The 20,025-nt window shown below is 40.9% G+C and overlaps 1 protein-coding gene across 5 annotated transcripts in view; it reads right to left on the bottom strand.

Annotated features, from left to right (window-relative positions):
- ctnnd2a (catenin (cadherin-associated protein), delta 2a) overlaps window positions 1-20,025 on the bottom strand; it is a 293,452-nt gene that overhangs the window by 38,186 nt on the left and 235,241 nt on the right. For all 5 annotated transcript variants that reach the window (XR_008393326.1, XR_008393327.1, XM_017453313.3 and 2 more), the window contains 2 exons: window positions 7,721-7,838; window positions 1,832-2,017 (listed from right to left, as the gene is read on the bottom strand). Coding sequence is in view for 3 of the 5 variants with exons in the window: in XM_017453313.3 (XP_017308802.1) it covers window positions 1,832-2,017; window positions 7,721-7,838 (304 nt within the window). In the remaining 2 variants the exon portion in view is untranslated. The remainder of the gene's footprint in view (window positions 1-1,831; window positions 2,018-7,720; window positions 7,839-20,025) is intronic.

The raw sequence follows: 20,025 nt of genomic DNA, 5'->3' as shown, positions 1-20,025 counted from the left end.
GGGAACCGGGACGGACAGATGTTAAGTATGAAACACAGACTAGCGATCTGATCTGATGTCAGATGCAACAGAATATTTACAATCCTTTGACTTACAAAAAATAGGAATAAAAACTCACGCGGCGTTTAATAAAGAAGATCTCAGTGGAGCATTCGCTCTGATGTCATATTTGAATTCCGAGCGTTTTATTGTGGCGTGTCCTCACCAGGAGAGAACACTGTGATGGATGGACACCAGTTTAATTTCATTTCGATGAATTTATTCAGGATTAAAGCTACAGCGCTAGTCTCATCCATCACCTTTTAACACACTTAGATATACCACAGTACGCTCGCTTCCACATCCTGTCATCTCCACTAAGGTTCAAACACCATGTGAGCCACCTGTGAGAAAATTAGCGCTTATGCAGAGGCAGATAGCCTCAAAACGATTGTGATCGATCACATCTGGAACGGGACGTCCCTTATCTCTTCTCATTTTCTCTCTAGTGCATCTACAAACCACAAACCCACACTAAAAAACAGGATTCATTACAGAATATTTGCGAACACGTTATTGCTATTATGTGACCAAAATGACAGAACATCGCACCTTTGGATTGGACTTTGGCTTGGACTTTGGATTGGATTGGAGAACCCTTTGTACCAGACAGAATTATTACTATCCAGCTTACAGTACAAAACTCCAGACAAGAAACCGAAACGCAAACGATCCAAAAGTTGCACGAGGAGCAATTTAAAATTAAAATCAGGCTGTAAGAAATTAAAGCAGATGCAAAAGATCTCTGAAAGAGTAATGAGCTTTTCTCATTTCTGATTTATTTATTTATTTTTTTTTTTTTACAGGGGTGTGATGCGCTAAATAAAGGAACGAGTTACATAAAATTGAGTGAATGACAAAATTATGCACCTCAGTATTCAGAAACTATACAGCGCTGTACAGAAGTGATACAGATGTGAGAGTTATGCGTACGGGGCGGAGTCTGTGTGAAACGCGGCATGTCTCAGGCATGATGATAAAACCCAGTATTCATTCTCTAATCAGATTTTTTTTTCTGGCTTAAACCTGAGAGCTTTTTGTGTTAAAAGGCGGTGATCCAGATGCTACTGAAAAACCCTGTATAGGAAACATCTGGCAACTCTGTCGGATTGAACTACATGCAGGTAATCTGAATAATCTAAACACAGAAACACAGCTGAGTAACCTGACTCCGAATACACATAACTTTCCTCATATAAATACTGCCGTAACTTTTGCACTGAAGCTGCCAACTTTGAATAATTAATAATAAAAAACACTCTAAATCCATAATAGAGTCCACAGCGTGATTATTTGAACTCGCCGTAACAGGAAAGCAGCAGTGCAGTTCACGTAAAACACAATCCTACCTCATTTTGTTGCCCGATACTGAAACCTTTAAAAATGACTGTTTGTGTACCTTTATTAAACCTTAAACATTAAACAGCAAACTCAAGTAAAAGAATAAAAGCTAATAAATAAGAGTGATCGGAACTGTCAATCATTATGCGACCCAGCACAGCCGTAAAGTTCTGCTCAGAACGAAAAGGACGTTTTCTTCTCTTTTAAGCTAGAATAGTAGTAATGTATACATTCCTTGAGTACTCAACATGGGGTAAATGTTCATTAAATGACAGATCTTTAGTACTACAAAGTTTTTATAAGATTTCAAACCATGTCACTGCCGGGAGTTTGAAGTTTTAATGCTGCTGGCGTCTAATCTAAAACCTTTCAGTGTATTGGGAACAGGATGAACACGACCCACAAAAACCACTGCTAATTGCTCATCCTCTCCTGCCAACTCGATCCCCACCTGATCCAGCGCCTTCTTTTTCTTCTTCTTCTTGCCCCAGCAGCCTGAACTCTCTCCGTCCTTCCCGTTGGAGTCACTGCAGAGAAGGCCGTCCAGCTCTTCGGTGCCCATCTGCTGTCCCTGAGAAGTTTCCGCTGCCAGTCGGTACGAGAGGTTCCTCAAGATGCACACACAGTTTTCTATGGTCTGAGGAGAACAAGAGAGAGAGAAAAAAAAAGAGTTAACGCACAGACATGAAAACTCATCTTGTTTATCCAGTACATTCCAGACACGTAAAAGTGTAGAAGAGAAGAACAAGGATGACCTGCGGCACGTCAGCGCTCAAATAACGATCAAACGCATTAAGCGGCCATTACTGAAAACATCGACTTGCCCATCGCTGATTGAACCGGAAAAGGTTCTCTCAGTTCTCCTTCAGGGACGGATCCGAGTTTCTAGAAAGCGCTAGAAAGAATGGTGTGCTATCACACGTCCCAAAGTGTCTAATTATATAATTATATACTCCGTCGTCCATTTAAACGAAATTAAAGGAAATCCGTCCGGAAAACAGGGAAAGCCCAATCCGTCGCCGTTTAACTCACACTCCATTTAACGAGGTATTAAAGGGAGACACAGCAGCAGTGGGAGAGGGATGCCTGCCAGGCCAGTGGGGGAATAAATGTGAGGAAATTACGATGAAAAATGACTGACTTGCCACGGCTGCTTGTTTTTGCCGTCGCCGAGCGAGGAGGACGAGCCTCTCTGCAAATGAAAATAATGACTGTAATCAGAGAAACACTGTCAGAATTATGCGCCGGCATTTCAGACACAACACAGCACGTTCTCTAGGCCGAGCTTAGCTAATCTGGAAACATTTCGATCCAAGACTTTCAACGGATTTCACCCACCATCCTGATTTCTTGGTCAAAATATTTAGCAAATTTCGGCAATTTGTCAAATTGACATTTTACTCGTATCTCTCTGATCTACGCAGCTGAACTCAAGTCACCTGAATTGCTATACACTAGTTGCTAGGAGGCACGATATTACATTAATGTATACAACTCTTCTGTTGAATTCTTCTTGCTGAATGTTCGGAAAGGTGCGTTTTCTATAACGGCGGCTCTCGTTCTTATACGTTATAACAGATCATTCACAGGGACGTTCCACATAAACACAATAAAAAAAAGATGAATTGTTTATATGGTGTTTTCCATAAAGAGATGTTTATGTAAAATCTGTAACAATCAGAGGTAAAGCTGTAACTTTGTGGGTGTTGTCTAACCCTAACCCTAAACCCTGAACCCAAACCTAACCCATAAACCTAACCCTAAACCTAACCACTAAACCTAACCACTAAACCTAAACCTAACCACTAAACCTAATCCCTTAACCTAAACCTAACCACTAAACCTAACCACTAAACCTAACCACTAAACCTAACCCCTAAACCTAACCCCTAAACCTAACGCCTAAACCTAAACCTAACCACTAAACCTAATCCCTTAACCTAAACCTAACCACTAAACTTAACCCCCAAACCTAATCCCTTAACCTAAACCTAACCACTAAACCTAACCACTAAACCTAACCACTAAACCTAAACCTAACCACTAAACCTAACCACTAAACCTAACGCCTAAACCTAACCACTAAATCTAACCACTAAACCTAACCACTAAATCTAACCACTAAACCTAACTCCCAAACCTAAACACTAAACCTAACCCCCAAACCTAAACACCAAACCTAACCCCCAAACCTAACCACTAAATCTAACCCCCAAACCTAACCACTAAACCTAACCCCCAAACCTAAACCTAACCACTAAATCTAACCCCCAAACCTAACCACTAAACCTAACCCCCAAACCTAAACACTAAACCTAACCCCCAAACCTAAACACTAAACCTAACCCCCAAACCTAAACACCAAACCTAACCCCCAAACCTAACCACTAAACCTAACCCCCAAACCTAAACCTAACCACTAAATCTAACCCCCAAACCTAACCACTAAACCTAACCCCCAAACCTAAACCTAACCACTAAACCTAACCCCCAAACTTAAACCTAACCACTAAACCTAACCCCCAAACCTAAACCTAACCAGTAAACCTAACCCCCAAACTTAAACCTAACCACTAAACCTAACCCCCAAACCTAAACACCAAACCTAACCCCCAAACCTAACCACTAAACCTAACCCCCAAACCTAACCACTAAACCTAACCCCCAAACCTAAACCTAACCACTAAATCTAACCCCCAAACCTAACCACTAAACCTAACCCCCAAACCTAAACACTAAACCTAACCCCCAAACCTAAACACTAAACCTAACCCCCAAACCTAAACCTAACCACTAAACCTAACCCCCAAACCTAAACACCAAACCTAACCCCCAAACCTAAACACCAAACCTAACCCCCAAACCTAACCACTAAACCTAACCCCCAAACCTAAACCTAACCACTAAACCTAACCCCCAAACCTAAACCTAACCACTAAATCTAACCCCCAAACCTAACCACTAAACCTAACCCCCAAACCTAAACCTAACCACTAAACCTAACCCCCAAACTTAAACCTAACCACTAAACCTAACCCCCAAACCTAAACCTAACCAGTAAACCTAACCCCTAAACCTAAACCTAACCAGTAAACCTAACCCCTAAACCTAACCCATAAACCTAATACCTAAACCCTAAACCTAACCCCTAAACCTAACCCTAAACCCTAAACCTAACGCCTAAACCTAACCCCTAAACCTAACCCATAAACCTAATACCTAAACCCTAAACCTAACCCCTAAACCTAACCCTAAACCTAACCACTAAACCTAACCCTAAACCCTAAACCTAACCCCTAAACCTAACCCTAAACCCTAAACCTAACCCCTAAACCTAACCCTAAACCCTAAACCTAACCCCTAAACCTGACCCCTAACCTAAACCTAAGCCCTAAACCTAACCTCTAAACCTAACCACTAAACCTAAGCCCTAAACCTAACCCCTAAACCTAAGCCCTAAACCTAACCCCTAACCTGTAAACCTAACCACTAAACATAACCCTAAACCTAACCCCTAAAACTAACCCCTTAAACCTAAACATAACCTCAAAACCTAACCCCTAAACCTAAGCCCTAAACCCTAAACCTAAGCCCTAAACCTTTAACTTCAAGAGAGAGAGAAAGAAGAGGAGCTAGTGAGGGCACGACGGTTTATAGCTGGAAGTTCCACAACATTTAAAAGGATCAAAATTATGATGTGTCGTTCTTTAACAGATGAAAAAGTGTCATTGTTGGCAAATTGCTGTGGTGTACAGTGAGAGGAAAAAGACATACATCAGGCTGTGCTGTTATAGGAAAATAAGGAATTTCCGAGTGGGAACAGTAACTGCGCTTCATTACACCACTCTGTTATTGATTATTTTCCTAAAACACCACCACACACTGTGTGTTATTCCTCACAGACTTCATCTCCCAGCCCTAGTGACTGTAAGGCTGCTCAGAATTATTCCACGTGGATTCATTTGGTCTCATTTCTAAGTCACTTTGGATTGAAAAAAAAAAATAAAAATCGCCTGTCGGATGAACGAACACCGAGCTAGGTGATCTCTTTCTCAGAACCCGCTCGGTGTTTTCACGTGATTAGAACTATGGCAGAAACGTGTTTTCATGTGCTGTGGTTTCAACAGGTTCTGTCCTGACAGCATGGTGAAGAATAGGTTTGTCGTACTCAGCATTTAGAGCGCTACAGGGTGACTGAAATGGCCTCGACACCAGCTGTGAGAAAAGTGTGAAATGGCATGCTTGGATTGAAAGCTGAGTGATTAGAGCGGCCGGTCCAAACGGCCAGCGGTGGACTCGCATTTGCTTTATTTAGAGTTGAAAATGGATTAAAGTGCAGTGATGAAGAGAAAACTAGTGTTATGCCGTATGAAGGCTTTGAAGAATTTTTCTACTTGTATCACACGAATAGCTCCAGTCAGAGAAAGTCCGCAAAAACACCTATTTAACAACAAATCAGATCTCCTTGCTCCATGGCTGCCGTTTTACTACACGGGATCAGTTAATAAGACTGGAAATTACAGCAATGAATTTATAATCGATTTCATTTTAAAACCGATTATCTGCATTACTCTAATGCATTTCTTCGCTTTTGGATTTTTGAAAAAGTTGCTTGACATGGAGGTACAGAGCAAGTCTGATTGATCACCACAGACGTCCTGCTTGAAATGTTCTCCAGGGTTCAATAGAAGGAGCATGATGTTCTGCAGAATCAGAAGATTGATCCACGTACACTGAATTTTCTTCTCTTCTGAGAACACACCCGAAAGACGAAGAACGATTCGGGAATTCTCGGATAATAAGCGACAAACCTAAATTCAGAACGATGTGCTGTGATAACAGGAACTGGTTTGATTTTTCAAATGAATCAAAACCTCAAATCAGAGCAGTTTGAGAAATTGCATGAAACTGACATTTTATATTATATTCAATGTATATGATGTTTTAGTGGGGTTTAACAAAACATTCTGCATTAACCGTTTAGGAATTACAGCCATTTCCCCTCCCAGACACCCTCCCGTTTTCACAGGTTCAAAAGTAATTGGACAACTGACTGATCAGCAGTTTTATGGATGGGTGCGGCCCGTTTCCTCGTTATTTCATGACTAGTTAATGAGATAAACGGTCTGGAGTTGATTCCAAGTGTTGAATTTGCATTCGGTATGTAGGTGTTCATGGGAACGCTCAATATGCGGTCCAAAGAGGTGTCGATGCAAGTGAAGGAGACCATCATTAGGCTGAAAAGACAAAGCAGACCTATCCGAGGAATAGCAGAAACCTTAGAAGGGGCCAAATCAACAATTTGGTATGTTCTTTGACGGAAGGAACGTACTGAATTCTTTCTTTGATGCAGGGGAAAAAAACCTTTCACAACATCTAACCAAGTCAAGGACACTCTGGAAGATGTAGGTCTATCGTTGTCAGAGTCTACAATCAAGAGACGCCTTCATGAATGTAAATACAGACCTCAAGATGCAGAGCACTGGTCACACTCAAGAACAGAAAGGCCAGATTAGTCTTCTAAAAGAAAGCCTGACCAGTTCTGATGCAAGAATCGGTCCTTTTAGAGACAGAAGAACTTTTTCAGATGGAAGAATCTGTGGTAGGAGGAGGTGGCTGTGATGGAGAGTGTACAGCAACCGGAACTACTTTTTTCACACATTTGCTCCAGTGTTGGAAAGCTGGATAAAGGCTTTGTTAAGACTTTCTGTTACGTCCATCTCCTCCTCAAAGCGTTTAGTGTTTTAGTGTTGAATTTGCATTGGATTTGTATATTTTAAATATTTACTGACGCTGCACGTAAACCAGTAAATAAAAGACTGATTGTGGATTCTATTATTTTACAAATTATGTAAACATATATATAATATAATATAATATAATATAATATAATATAATATAATATAAACTAATATAAAATTGAATTAGTGATGAAGTAAACATACTCAAGACTTCTGGACTGTATTCTGATGCAAGAAAGTTTTTCTTTTTGCTTGGCTAAGACTCGAGCAGAAAGTTGGCGATGGTGGAAAAGATGAATGAGACAGTAGAGGAGGAGGAGGAGGAGGTGCTGAGGAAGCTGTAATGAGCCGAAGTTTGGAAATGACCAGAGGCAGAACGCTGAGTCCGGCGTGTGGCATCAGCACGGCTTGGCGCTCAATTCTCATTACTATAAACGCGTTTCCTGTGCCGGCGTCACCACCCTGAAGAGGAGCGCCGTTAAATCATGATTAAAGAACACCGTTTAGGAGACAGAAGCCGGGCAACCTTGAGAAAGCATCCAAGCACAAAATATTCACGCTAGTGAATAGTGTGGGGGAAAAAGAAGACAGACACAAACCTTGCTATCAATCTCGCTGCTCCCCAGTGCAGTCTGGATGACGAAGAGCAGAGCATCTGTCAGACCTTCACACTCCCTCATCCTCCTCCTCGCCTCCTCCCCGGCCGAGCTCACGTTCCTGAAAGGCAGATATATATTCATTATTATCAGCATTAATATTAATATTATTAGTAGTAGTAGATGTTAATTATTCTGTTTATTTAATAACAATTTCAAATAAGAATATTCATTAAGTAGTAATTAATTAATTAATCAATCAATCAATCAATTAATTAAACAATAGTTTTTATTTCTATTTCTATATTTGTAGCATTTAGTTATTTATTTTTCCTGCTCTATTCTTCTTCTTCTTATTATTATTATCATTATTATTATTATTAGTGGTTGTAGTAGTTTACTTTACTTCTCAGGGAGAAGGGGATGGGGGGAATAAACAAATAGTTTGTTTGTTGTGGGTTTCTGGGTAAATAGTCGTCCAATATTAACCAATAGGAACGTCTAGAATTTCCTTAGATGTGTGAGGTCTTTTTTTAATTAGCATTAGCGACTAGACATTTTCCCAAATACCTCATGGTAGGACTCCAACTAATGATTGTTATGAAAATCAATTAATCCATTGATTTTCATCCATTCATTTGATTGTTTGGAAAACATTGAATTAAATAAAAGTTTCTTTCTGGCATTTTTATTCAACAAATAGTACTACAGAAATTTATCAGAAAATTTGTCATGGTACGAGAATATAATCAACCATTTCAAAAAATATATATAATTTAAGTACATTTTGTGTGTGTGTAATTGATTCTGGAGCTTTTTTCAGTGCCTTGAATGAGGGAACTGACTCATTTTGGGTTCAACTATTTTTGGGATTGACTTTTTTTTTTAATTGACTCATTTTGGGATCGACTCTTTTTGCAATTGAGTCATTTTGTGATCGACTCATTTTGGGATGGACTCGTTTTGGAATTGTCTCTTTTTGCAACTGAGTCATTTTGGGATCAACTATTTTTGGAATTGACTCCTTTTGGGATTGACTCATTTTGCAATTGAGACATTTTTGAATGGACTCTTTGGGATCGACTCATTTTGGGAACGACTCTTTTTACAGTTGTGTCATTTTGGGATTTTTTCTTTTGGGGATTGTCTCTTTTTGCAGTTGACTCATTTTGGAATTGACTTGATTTGGGTTCAACTCTTTTTGCAATTGAGTCATTTTGGGGTGGAATCTTTTTGGGATTGACTCATTTTGGAATCAACTTTTTTGGAATTGACTCATTTTGGGAACGACTCTTTTTGCAGTTGTGTCATTTTGGGATCGACTCATTTTGCAATTGACTCGTTTTGGGATCAACTCTTTTTGCAATTGACTCATTTTGGGATAATTTTTTTGGGGGGATGGACTCATTTATAAATCAACTCCCAGAATTGTCAAAGTGAACCTAAAGCAGGTCGGCGACTTTGATGACTTTCCATACGACATATATTAAAAATATCCACGGACAAAAGGTTAAGAAAATTAAACAACGCAGCATCAACACATACTGAGTCAGTAAAACAGTTCATAACCTCCTTTTCCTTTTTCTCCTTCTTATTAAAAATTAAAGCGGTATAAGAGAAATCAGAGTGTGCTGTTACAGGAAAATATTCCGTGGTGGTATCAGGAGCTCTGCCTCATCACACAACCTTGGATTGATTATTTACATACAACACCATGACACGCAGCGTTTTATTCCGCACACGGACTTGACTAAAAGAACAAAAGCAGCGTTATAAACCAGCAGCGTATTTCTGCCTCGTCCCCCCCATCCGCTGAAAATAACAGCAAATCAAAATCATATTGCAGATTCCAAAACGGTTCTTCATGTCACTGCAGCACGCAAGATTAGAGCTTGACTAATAGCTCTCGGCTGCCCGGTCGAGAGAAATCACACTCTCTCTCTCTCTCTCTCTCTCTCTCTCTCTCTCTCTCTCTCTCTCTCTCTCTCTCACACACACACACACACACACACACACACACACACACACACACACACACACACAGTGGATTCCTGCACCAGCAGCTCGTCCAAACCCTCCAATATTCATCTCCCATGGCTCGGAATGAGAGACGCCACAAGACGCTCGTGTCTAATCTGCATTCTCTTCACTCAGCCCGGCCCAAATCGATTGCTACATTTCATTTTGTGCAATCGGTAGAACGACGAGGAAACCAAATGACGACATTTGCGCTCAGAGAAGCTTCTCTTTCCAACACATTAACTTGGCAAAGGCTTTAGAGCTGTGTCATTTAGCTGGCGCTGATAATCACAACAAACTCCACTATTTATTCATGTTCCAGCTTTGCCATATTGACTTATTAAATATTCACCACGGCTGGCCGAGACGCCCGCTGATTCACTAACTAACTTTAAATATATATGAGAGGCGTCTTGAAAAACACGTTCACTCTGTAACATTCTGGAGGCTGGAGGGAAAACTAAACAGATCACATGCTGCACAGCGGCACAAGAAGCTCTTTGCTTGTACATATCGTGTAAAAATACATAAATAATTAATTAAATAAATTTGAAAAAACCAACCACCCAGAAAATAATTATTTTCCTATAACAGCATGTCCCAAAGTGTTTAATTCCTCTTAAAAGTTAGGAATGTGACAACTAATACAATTTATATTTATTGATGAATGACACATCATACTTTATATCCATTTACAGCCGCATTTGATCCATATGATCTTTTTTTCATAGTCTTGAAGTTTATAAGACAAAATAAAACACAGCTTGTTATATTGTCCTGAAGATGTCAGAAAAGTTCGCTTTATCTCCAAAATGTCACAAAGCCCCGACACTGGAGACTCCTTCCATAAATGTTGCATTTATTAATAAACATCTCCTTACAGAAAACCTATTCAATTTTGATATTTTTGTTTCCTGTACAAGTCTCGGTGAATGAGCTGTTACTATAGAAACGATAAGATAATAATATAAACCTGCGCTACTGTCAGAGCTGCTGCTGTGGAAAATTAATCAACGCCTTCTGACCAATCAGAATCCAGGATTCAGCAGTGCTGTGGTTTACATGCAATTGTTCTAAAAGTCATAAACATGTCCCACCTATTGATCAGAGGAAAAAGACGTTTAAGACGTTCATGTTGTTTGTATTAAAAGCTGCATTGCACTGAGTTCTAAAGCTTCATCAGCAGCGTTATTGACGCTGCGCTGTGGTTTGGTCTCCATCCCCAGGTTCTGAGGAACTGCTCAGGAACCGAGCACTTATTGATACTCGTTTCTGGTTTGCTGTTAATATATCGCACTCTGGGTAATGTGTAACGAGCCTCTGATTGAAGGCGAAGATCAATTTGCGTTCCTCTGGCTTTGACTAGAGGCTCTGAGATTTCTCAGTTCTATGCAATTTAGGTGTTCCTTGGATCTTATAGTCCACGTGGTCCGACGTTTCTTAAATTCCTTAAATTGTCAGTTACAACTTCTCCTTAAATGTGTATAGGGACATTACGAAGAAAAATAAAGCTATTGCAGAGATTGTTGGTGCCTCTGGTTAATGTGTATGTGTGCGTGTGCGTGTGTGTGTGTGTGTGTGTGTGTGTGTGTGTGTACATGCAATAATTAATGAGTAACAGGGTTCTTTTTGATCATGTATGATAAAAAATAAATAAGTAAGTAGATACAGATTGGAAGTTGAGAGAGATGGAGAGAGAGAGGAGTGAAAAGAGACTGAATGATAGGACCGAAAGACAAAAAGAGAAAGAAAGAGAGACAGAGAAGGGGGGTGGAAAGACACTGAAGAATATGACAGAAAGACAAAAAGAGAAAGAAAGAGAGACAGACAGAGAGAAGGGGCGGTGGAAAGAGACTGAAGGATGGGACGGACAGACAGACAAAAAGAGAAAGAAAGAGAGACGGGGGGGTGGGGGGGGGTGGAAAGAGACTGAAGGATGGGACAGACAGACAAAAAGAGAAAGAAAGAGAGACAGAGAGAGAGACAGAGAGAGAGAGAGAGAGAGAGAGAGAGAGAGAGAGAGAGAGAGAGAGAGAGAATTTATTTTCCAATGTATTGTTGAATGTAGGTACATTTGCTTATATTTATTATTTTCTGTATTTATTTTATAATTTGTTCCGAAAGTCTGTATCCAAGCTGCGGCAATACAAATGTTAATATTTGTCATGTGAGTAAAAACAAACTTTTGACTTTGGCTTATGACTTATGAGAGAGTGAGAGAGAGAGAGAGAGAGAGAGAGAGAGAGAGAGAGAGAGAGAGAGAGAGAGAGAGTTCTTTTACAGGACATACTAATAGGAGAATCAAAGCCCCTTCACACGTGACTATCGGTCAGTCTCTGTGACGGTCAGCGAAGCGTTCTGACTTACATCCAAAAACACTGACTCTGCAGCTGGCAGAGGGCGAGTCCTCCTCACTCCGAGCTCAAACTGTGAGAAATCGCATACCAAAGCTCTGCCACATGGGAAAACAGCTAATCAGAGGTTATGCTAATGTGCATCAGGTGCTGCAGAGAGCTTTGTGCATGTCACACCTGGCTTCCCTCCATGTAATAACACACTAACACAATAACAGTGCTCCTGAAGGCATCGGGGAAACACAAACGCCGAGCACTTACCGTTCATAAAGTCTGAGAGCGAGACAAGCCAAGAGCCGAGGTACGAGGGAACCGTAAACTCGCTGCTTTGGACACAAACCAGGTCTGAAACGTACCGTGTGTTTTGGGGATAAAATCTGACAGCAACATCAAGAGCTGATTTTAGTGTGTCACTTTGCGCACAAATACTATCATACAACACAATATTTAACCTTTTTAAAAAAATAAATTAAATAAAATACGCTATATCTGAAAATCCCACTTAATAGATCAAATGAATTCAATTAGTATGTCTATTATACTGTAAACTACTATACATTTGTTCAATAATAGAGCATTGAAAAAAAAATTATATTCGTAAATAATAATATGGAGGGTTTGAAATGACTTTTGTAGCTCAACGACTCATGCCATGATGTATTTTCATGAATTAAAACATCCAAAAGACATACAATAGTTGCAGAAAAACAAACAAACAAACAAATAATTAAATAAACCACACAAACATATATGGTATATGTATCATTTTCTTGACAAAACCGTGAATCAGTATATTAGACTTTATCCAGATGTTCATAACCAGACCAAACACACACACCCACACACACACACACACACACACACACACACACACACACACGCAGGCAAGTCGAACTCGACGCCGACCCAAGTACCGGTGACGCCTTCTCCGCCAACAAGTCTAGTCCTTCATACATATACAAAATACAAAATACACTCCCAACAGTAAGGAAGCTGTTGAAGAACAACAAATCTCAGACATTTGACCTTGACCCTGTTCGGATCAATTCCAAAATCTAAAATCAGATCATCTGCGGCTTACACCGATCATTCCATATCAATCCTATAAGTATTCAAGCTCTCGTTCTTGAGATCTAAATCGCTAACGAGCAGCTCGGACAGACACCCAGAAGGACCGACGGACGACCTGAAAACATCTTTCCTCCACCACCTAGTGGCTGAGACTTATAGTAAATATAAATATCCAGGCTTTCCGAGGTTCATTTCATACTCTTCTTAGAGGTACTTCTGGAGAAGCATTAACCAGGGATTAGTGTGATAGCCTGTTCTGTGAATTGCAGACGCAAAGCAAATGAAATATTTCCAGCCATTAAACGAGTGAACCTTCCATTCGAAGACGCACGCGGAATATCTCAGTCGACGGAAAGAGAAGACGAATTGGGGTTGGAGCTGTTCGGAAACAGAGCCTGGATGTTCCTTAAGCTGGAACTTCACAAGCATCAGTTAAAGCAGTAAAGATATGAGAGAAAGAGAAAACTATAGAGCTCAGGTGTATCAGGTGTGATAGAGTGGTTTGGTAGTTAGCACGTTCGCCTCACACCTCCAGTGTCGGGGGTTTGATTCACGCCGTGGCCCTGTGTGTGTGGAGTTTGCATGTTCTCCCCGTGCTGCGGGGGTTTCCTCCGGGTACTCCGGTTTCCTCCCCCAGTCCAAAGACATGCATGGTAGGCCGATCGGCGTGTCTAAAGTGTCTGTAGTGTATGAATGGGTGTGTGAATGTGTATGTGATTGTGCCCTGTGCTATATCGGCACCCTGTCCCGGGTGTACCCTGCCTTGTGCCCCATGCTCCCTGGGATAGGCTCCAGGTTCAGATAAGCGATATAGAAGATGGATGGATGGGAAAAAGAGCAATGGTTCATTGTGCGACGTCGCATTATTTCTCACAGCTACCTGCCTATCACGACTCGGCAATTAAACCGCAGCAGGTGCTATATACCCAACCATCATTATGATGGAATACCACTCTTTTGACAGGGTCTACCCAATAACTGAGCGCCCTCTGCCAATATTCCGAAACGATAAAATGATTGAATAAATGTGCAGGGGGAGAGCGTGGGCCAGCCAGCTTTGCGCTGACAAAGCAGAACACCGAGCGAGTCGCACTTGACACCTTTCATAAAGCACTTCAGGCTTGTCGAGAGCAAAAATATGCAAGCTAATACAGGAAAAGAGCTGATAATCTCCTAGCGTCTGGGTGTGTACGCATGCTTACAGGGGCAGATATCACGCAACAGTGTTAATGCTGATCAGGACCGGAGCCGAAAAGTCACCGTGACGAGTCCGACATGCTGGATCAGAGGCTCTAGAAAGGTGTTGGCTAATTTTCGACGGTTAATGAGGCACTTAGCTTTTACTGCTTATTCGTGCTATTTATTTTCCGTCACTTTCAATAAACTCCATCTAATCAATTAACATCCTTTGTTCGCTAATTACTTATCGAACACAGTTTAAACACACCTTGAAATCCGTATCCTTTTCTTTTAAACAAGGAAACCTTTTTTTTTCTTTGTTATTTACAAGGTTTTTTTTTTTTTTTTAAATGGTCACCAGGGACTCATTTAGGTCTACAGTTGTAAACAAATAAGGGTTTTGGGCTAAGAGATTTATTATGTGCACACTTCACTGGTTTTCTTCTCTGTCCCAACAGTTAACAAATAAATCCCGGGCCAACGGTTTTCAGTTAACTGTAAAAAAACGCAGACTGACATCTTAGCAGATGGCCAGTTTTATAAGCGAGCGGTTTTAGAGGAAGATCCATCACAAGCAGCCATTTGACTGTGAAAAAGGACACCAGTGAGATACCTGCCTGCCAAGCATTCGGCTCCGTGTCAGTCGGTATGCTTGGAATGCTGATAAGCGAGATCTCTCGCTAGCTCAACTCGGGGGGTTCGGAGAGGTAAACATGCTTATTTGGACTGCTGGGGAACCCTGATTATCAGGAGAGCGCGGCAGCTGTTCTCCCAGCACCTGCTCTTACTGAAGGCCAATTACCTGTTCTACGTGAAGAGCTGCTCTCCTGACTATTTTCCTTCGCTTCATTTGTATTTGAATTTAATTCCACATCAATGTCACTTTCAGTTTCTGAGGTATTACCATTTACTCAGACGCACATGCAGTGGAAGGCCTTACAGCCAGAACAGCTTGCAATCAACAGCCAGCAAATTCCTTTTAAAATTCCTTTTCTGGTCTAGTCTAGTTCCATCTATGGAAATCTAGTTTAATCTAATTTATTCCCGTCCAAGCAAGCGTAATCTAGTACAGTGCACGCAAATACAGTCCAATCCAGTCAATTCCAATCCCATCCAGTCAAGTTCAGCCCAGTCCAATCCAGTCCAGTCCAGTCCAACCTAATCTAGGCTAATTTACTCTAGACTAGACCAAGCAAACCCAGTCCAATCCAAGATAATGCAATCTAGTTTAGTCCAGTACAAGTTAATATAGTCTAGTCTATGCCATTACAAGCAAACCCAATCCAATCCAAGCTATTAGAGTTGAGTCTAGTCCAGTACAAGCTAATCTAGGCTAATGTACTCTAGTCTAGACCAAGCAAACCCAGTCCAATCCAAGCTAACGGAGTCTAGTGTATCAGCTATGATGATGTCACATGGGGTCAAGGGGCGTGGTCGCCGCCCTGCTCTCTCTCTCTCTCTCTCTCTCTCTCTGTGACCTCCACATTGTGGAGGTCTCACAACGCGGTCTCATGTTAAGGTACCATTTATATATATATATATATATATATATATATATATATATATATATATATATATATATATATATATATATATATATATATATATATATATATACACATATATATATATATATATATATATATATATATATATATATATATATATATATATATATATATATATATATATATATATATATATATATATATGTGTGTGTGTGTGTACAAATTCAAAGTACATTGTAGACTGTATTACACAAACCCCACCCTTACCCTAACCTTATAATAACCTAATAATGTTTCATATAATTTGCCACATTCATTCATTAGTCTTCTGTAAGATTTGCACTTTCTTTGGGGGTGGGGCAGCAGTTTTGTTATATTGTAGTTTTTATCAGGTCTGACCCTCAAAATCGCTGAGGGATCAGACTTTCCCTTTTATGAAGTTTATGATTTGGCCAGTGTGCCTTTTGCGCTGAGATTTTTTGTTGTTGAGAAATGTAGCGTCATGGTTTGTGGGCTCTGCTTGGTTTGCTAATTGTGACACATAAACACAGCACTCCTTGCGCAACGATCTCCTGTGATCTATCCTCACTAGAGCTTTCACTGAATACCAGGCATCCTTGTTAGACTTTTTGGGCGGTATGTACTGTTTATCGAGTGACTGTTGCACCACTGTGTATTCTCTGACTGAGATGGAAATCAATCGAGCTGTTATGAACCTACAATTCCATTCGAAATAAATATCCCCTCAAGGAACAATGCTAAAAAGACCAGCGTTTTATAATATTCAGCCATAATGGATTTTTCCCAGAAAAATACATGGTAGTACAGATGGACCTTTCTCCTTCAGCTAAGTGACAAACTCTGTACATCTTCACAAAGCTCATCTCAGCTGCCACTGACGGAGTCATTCATCAAAGCATTCAGCTTCCTGAAGCGTACCTCCCTATACTTACTGGCGCTCGGGTGTGTACTCTGTGCTCCTATCAGGTGACATGCCACCTCTCCTGAAAAAAAAATAATTCAACTAACGACAGGGTAAAGTCTAAACCTTACACAGATCTCTGAGATGGGTGCTGATAGATACCGACATGTTCCTCTATGTTCCTACATGCTTTCTTATCACCTGAAGCGCTTTCTGAGATATTTGACATGAGTAAATTGAGGGTATTTTTTCCTTTCCCCCACAGCTTCCGAGACCTTCTCCTTGAGCATGGAAGATGTTGGGATGGCTTTTTTTCTTGGTAGGATTCTGTTTTATGCCTGTGAAAATGTGGTTTTATTAGACATACCTTTCCTCCCCGGAGACCTGGACCATTTTTAAGACATTTGATTTCTGCTGGTGGAAGTGATTTAGTAAAGGAAGAGCATCAAATTCCCACCGGGATGGCGCTCAATTCTGAAAAGCACTGCTTCATTGCTTTTCCATGGGCTTGCCTGTACGCTCTCCGGCTGAGTGAGAGACACTGTGACAAATCTTCAGTGGTGGAATTGAGACGTTTCGGGAAGGACATCTCACAGGCTGCAAATTAGGACATAAGCGTCGTGGAGGTTTCACAAAAACCTAGTCAAAGTGCAGTACCACGTGGTGATGTGAACATTAGGTCACTATAAGCAGGGATCATCCTTGTTGTGTTGCAGAACTAAAAGACCAGGGGGTGGAGTTTGATCTGGTCTAACTCCTCATATAAGCCCTAACCCTAACCAATGAGATGCTGAGATGTTCTACAGCACATATTAATGCAGCCCGAACAAACAAAGACCATAAAGGTACGCCGTTGTGACAAAACGTGTGACAAAACGTGACCCTGGTCAGGGTCACGTTGGTTTAAATAATTAGCCAAGTAGCTTGTTTAGCCTATATTTTGGGAAATTAAGCCAGATAAATATCTCAGGCAGGTACAAATAATCAAACACATTTCTGGCAAATCTTTTATTCTCCCAGTGTGTTCAAAATAAGTGAATAGAAGTTCAAGTTCAAACCACGCCCACTCTGTGTTTGAACCCAGACACTGATATGGCTATCCGGCGCACTAAATAGACACAGCTACAGATAGAGTGGTCTTAGCAGGCAGCATTATACGCAAACGCTGAATCCGTACATGACCCGAATGACTTCCTGCCTACACATTATATATTATTCAAGTTACTGGCAAGAAATTACACAACAAATTTTTCTTCGAAGAATAAGAATTGAATTTCAGCCACAGGATTGTTTCTCAGCTACACAAAAACGGCAGTAATTACCTGCACGTAGCGCACCTTTGAAGGAGCTCGTGTTTGGAGACAAGGCGATGCGTCATCTCACTCCAGCGGGCAATTTACAGCATGGCTTTGTGTTTAGAGAAAATAAACTCCTGAAAGTCTGCATATGTGTGTGTGTGCGTGTGTGTATGGAAATGTCTCTATCGACAAGATTGCTCTTCTCACGCAATGAGCCAGAAGAAAGGGTGAAGTAAAGTCTCATTTTCACCGGCAAATTGAAGACATATTTGTAAAATCCCACATCTAAAAATGAACTCTCATTCCTTTGGTGAATCTCAGCAGAATTTCTGAAGCCAAACAAAGGGGCGCGATAAGCTCCGTAGACGTTCGTTTAGTAGAGTTGCTATGGATACAAGGCGGAATGAAGGCCTCACCGAGAGTAATATTGAGCCCCGGAGAATCACGGCTTCATCCGTGTAATTTTTTACTCGGCTCGCGACCACGGAGCCCGTACATAAATCATCACACGGCAGAAATTATGCGTGATCATTAGGTGTTGTTATACTGTATAAATCATACATGTGTAGCACACGTTCTCCATGGTGTGTGTGTGTGGGGGGGTGATGGGGGTAAAGCCTGTAAATATTACCTGGTCAGGTAGAGCTGATTAATTTTGCATAACTTCTTTTTTTTTTTTTTTCGATTAACAATCGCAGTTTAACAGGAGCTTCCAGTTCCGGACCATTTTGCTCCTGAGAAGAGTCAGACTGAAGGGTTTATCTGTACTGCAGGAACGTTTTAGTAATGTTCTTTGATCAACACTCTGAGAACGTTGGAAAGGAAATCAATATTACAGGCGATTATTTTTAACGTTACAATCTGGGACGTTACGGGTCACGATCTAACGTTCTAAGAACGTCTTAATTTCGATACTGATTGATTACTTCTGGGTTCCTCCAGTGAAAAAAACATTTAATCTAGGCTTTGAGCGCATCCGTGTCTATACTCTTCTAAAGAAATCGACTTTCTCCAAAGAGTTCTTTGAGCGGTTATTGGTTGCAACCAAGAACTCTTTTCGGTGCTAGATGAACTATTTCCGTCAGGTTATTTTCCATCCATCCATCTTCTATACCGTTTATCCTTTTCAGGGTCACGGGGGATCCTGGAGTCTATCCCAGGGAGCATTGGGCACAAGGCGGGGTACACCCTGGACAGGGTGCCAATCCATCGCAGGGCACACTCACATACACACACACATTCATACACTACGGACACTTTAGACACGCCAATCAGCCTACCATGCATGTCTTTGGACTGGGGGAGGAAACCGGAGTACCCGGAGGAAACCCCCGCAGCACGGGGAGAACATGCAAACTCCACACACACAGGGCCACGGTGGGAATCAAACCCCCGACACTGGAGGTGTGAGGAAAACGTGCTAACCACTACGCCATAACATAACTTTTAGAAAGGGTTCCAAATAGAACCCTAAATATAGAGCTAGGATCGCTAACCACAACACAGGAACCTTGAGAAATCCTTTTTTTCTTCATTTGTTCTTATCTGTTTGGTAAAAATCTGCATTTCGAAGTGAAACTCAAGCATTAACGGTGCAGCTTGTTGATACCAGTTCCTATATGGAACCATGGTCTTGAAAGCAACCCTACCAAGACTGCTAAAAGAAGAAGAAGAAGAAGAAGAAGAAGAAGAAGAAGAAGCAAGAGTGATGCCTGTCCTCCGGTGACTACACTGAGTGAAAATGCTGTTACGTTGTGTCTAAAAGCTGACTCACACACATAAAAGCACGCAGTCACACCGATAAACACGCTGTCAGGCTTCAGAGACGGTTTGAAGTCAAAATCTCGCATGCAGGAAAAAGTTCCTCATATTGGGATAACAGAAAAAATTCCAGTGCTCTGCAGATGCACTTAAAAATCAAGCTGCTACTGGAGGTACGCTTGGTGAAAAAAACCTT

Source organism: Ictalurus punctatus, chromosome 23 (genome assembly GCF_001660625.3).
Source record: "Ictalurus punctatus breed USDA103 chromosome 23, Coco_2.0, whole genome shotgun sequence".
NCBI lineage: Eukaryota > Metazoa > Chordata > Actinopteri > Siluriformes > Ictaluridae > Ictalurus > Ictalurus punctatus.
The sequence above is the reverse complement of the archived record's forward strand: the minus strand, read 5'-3'. Positions and strand labels throughout refer to the sequence as shown.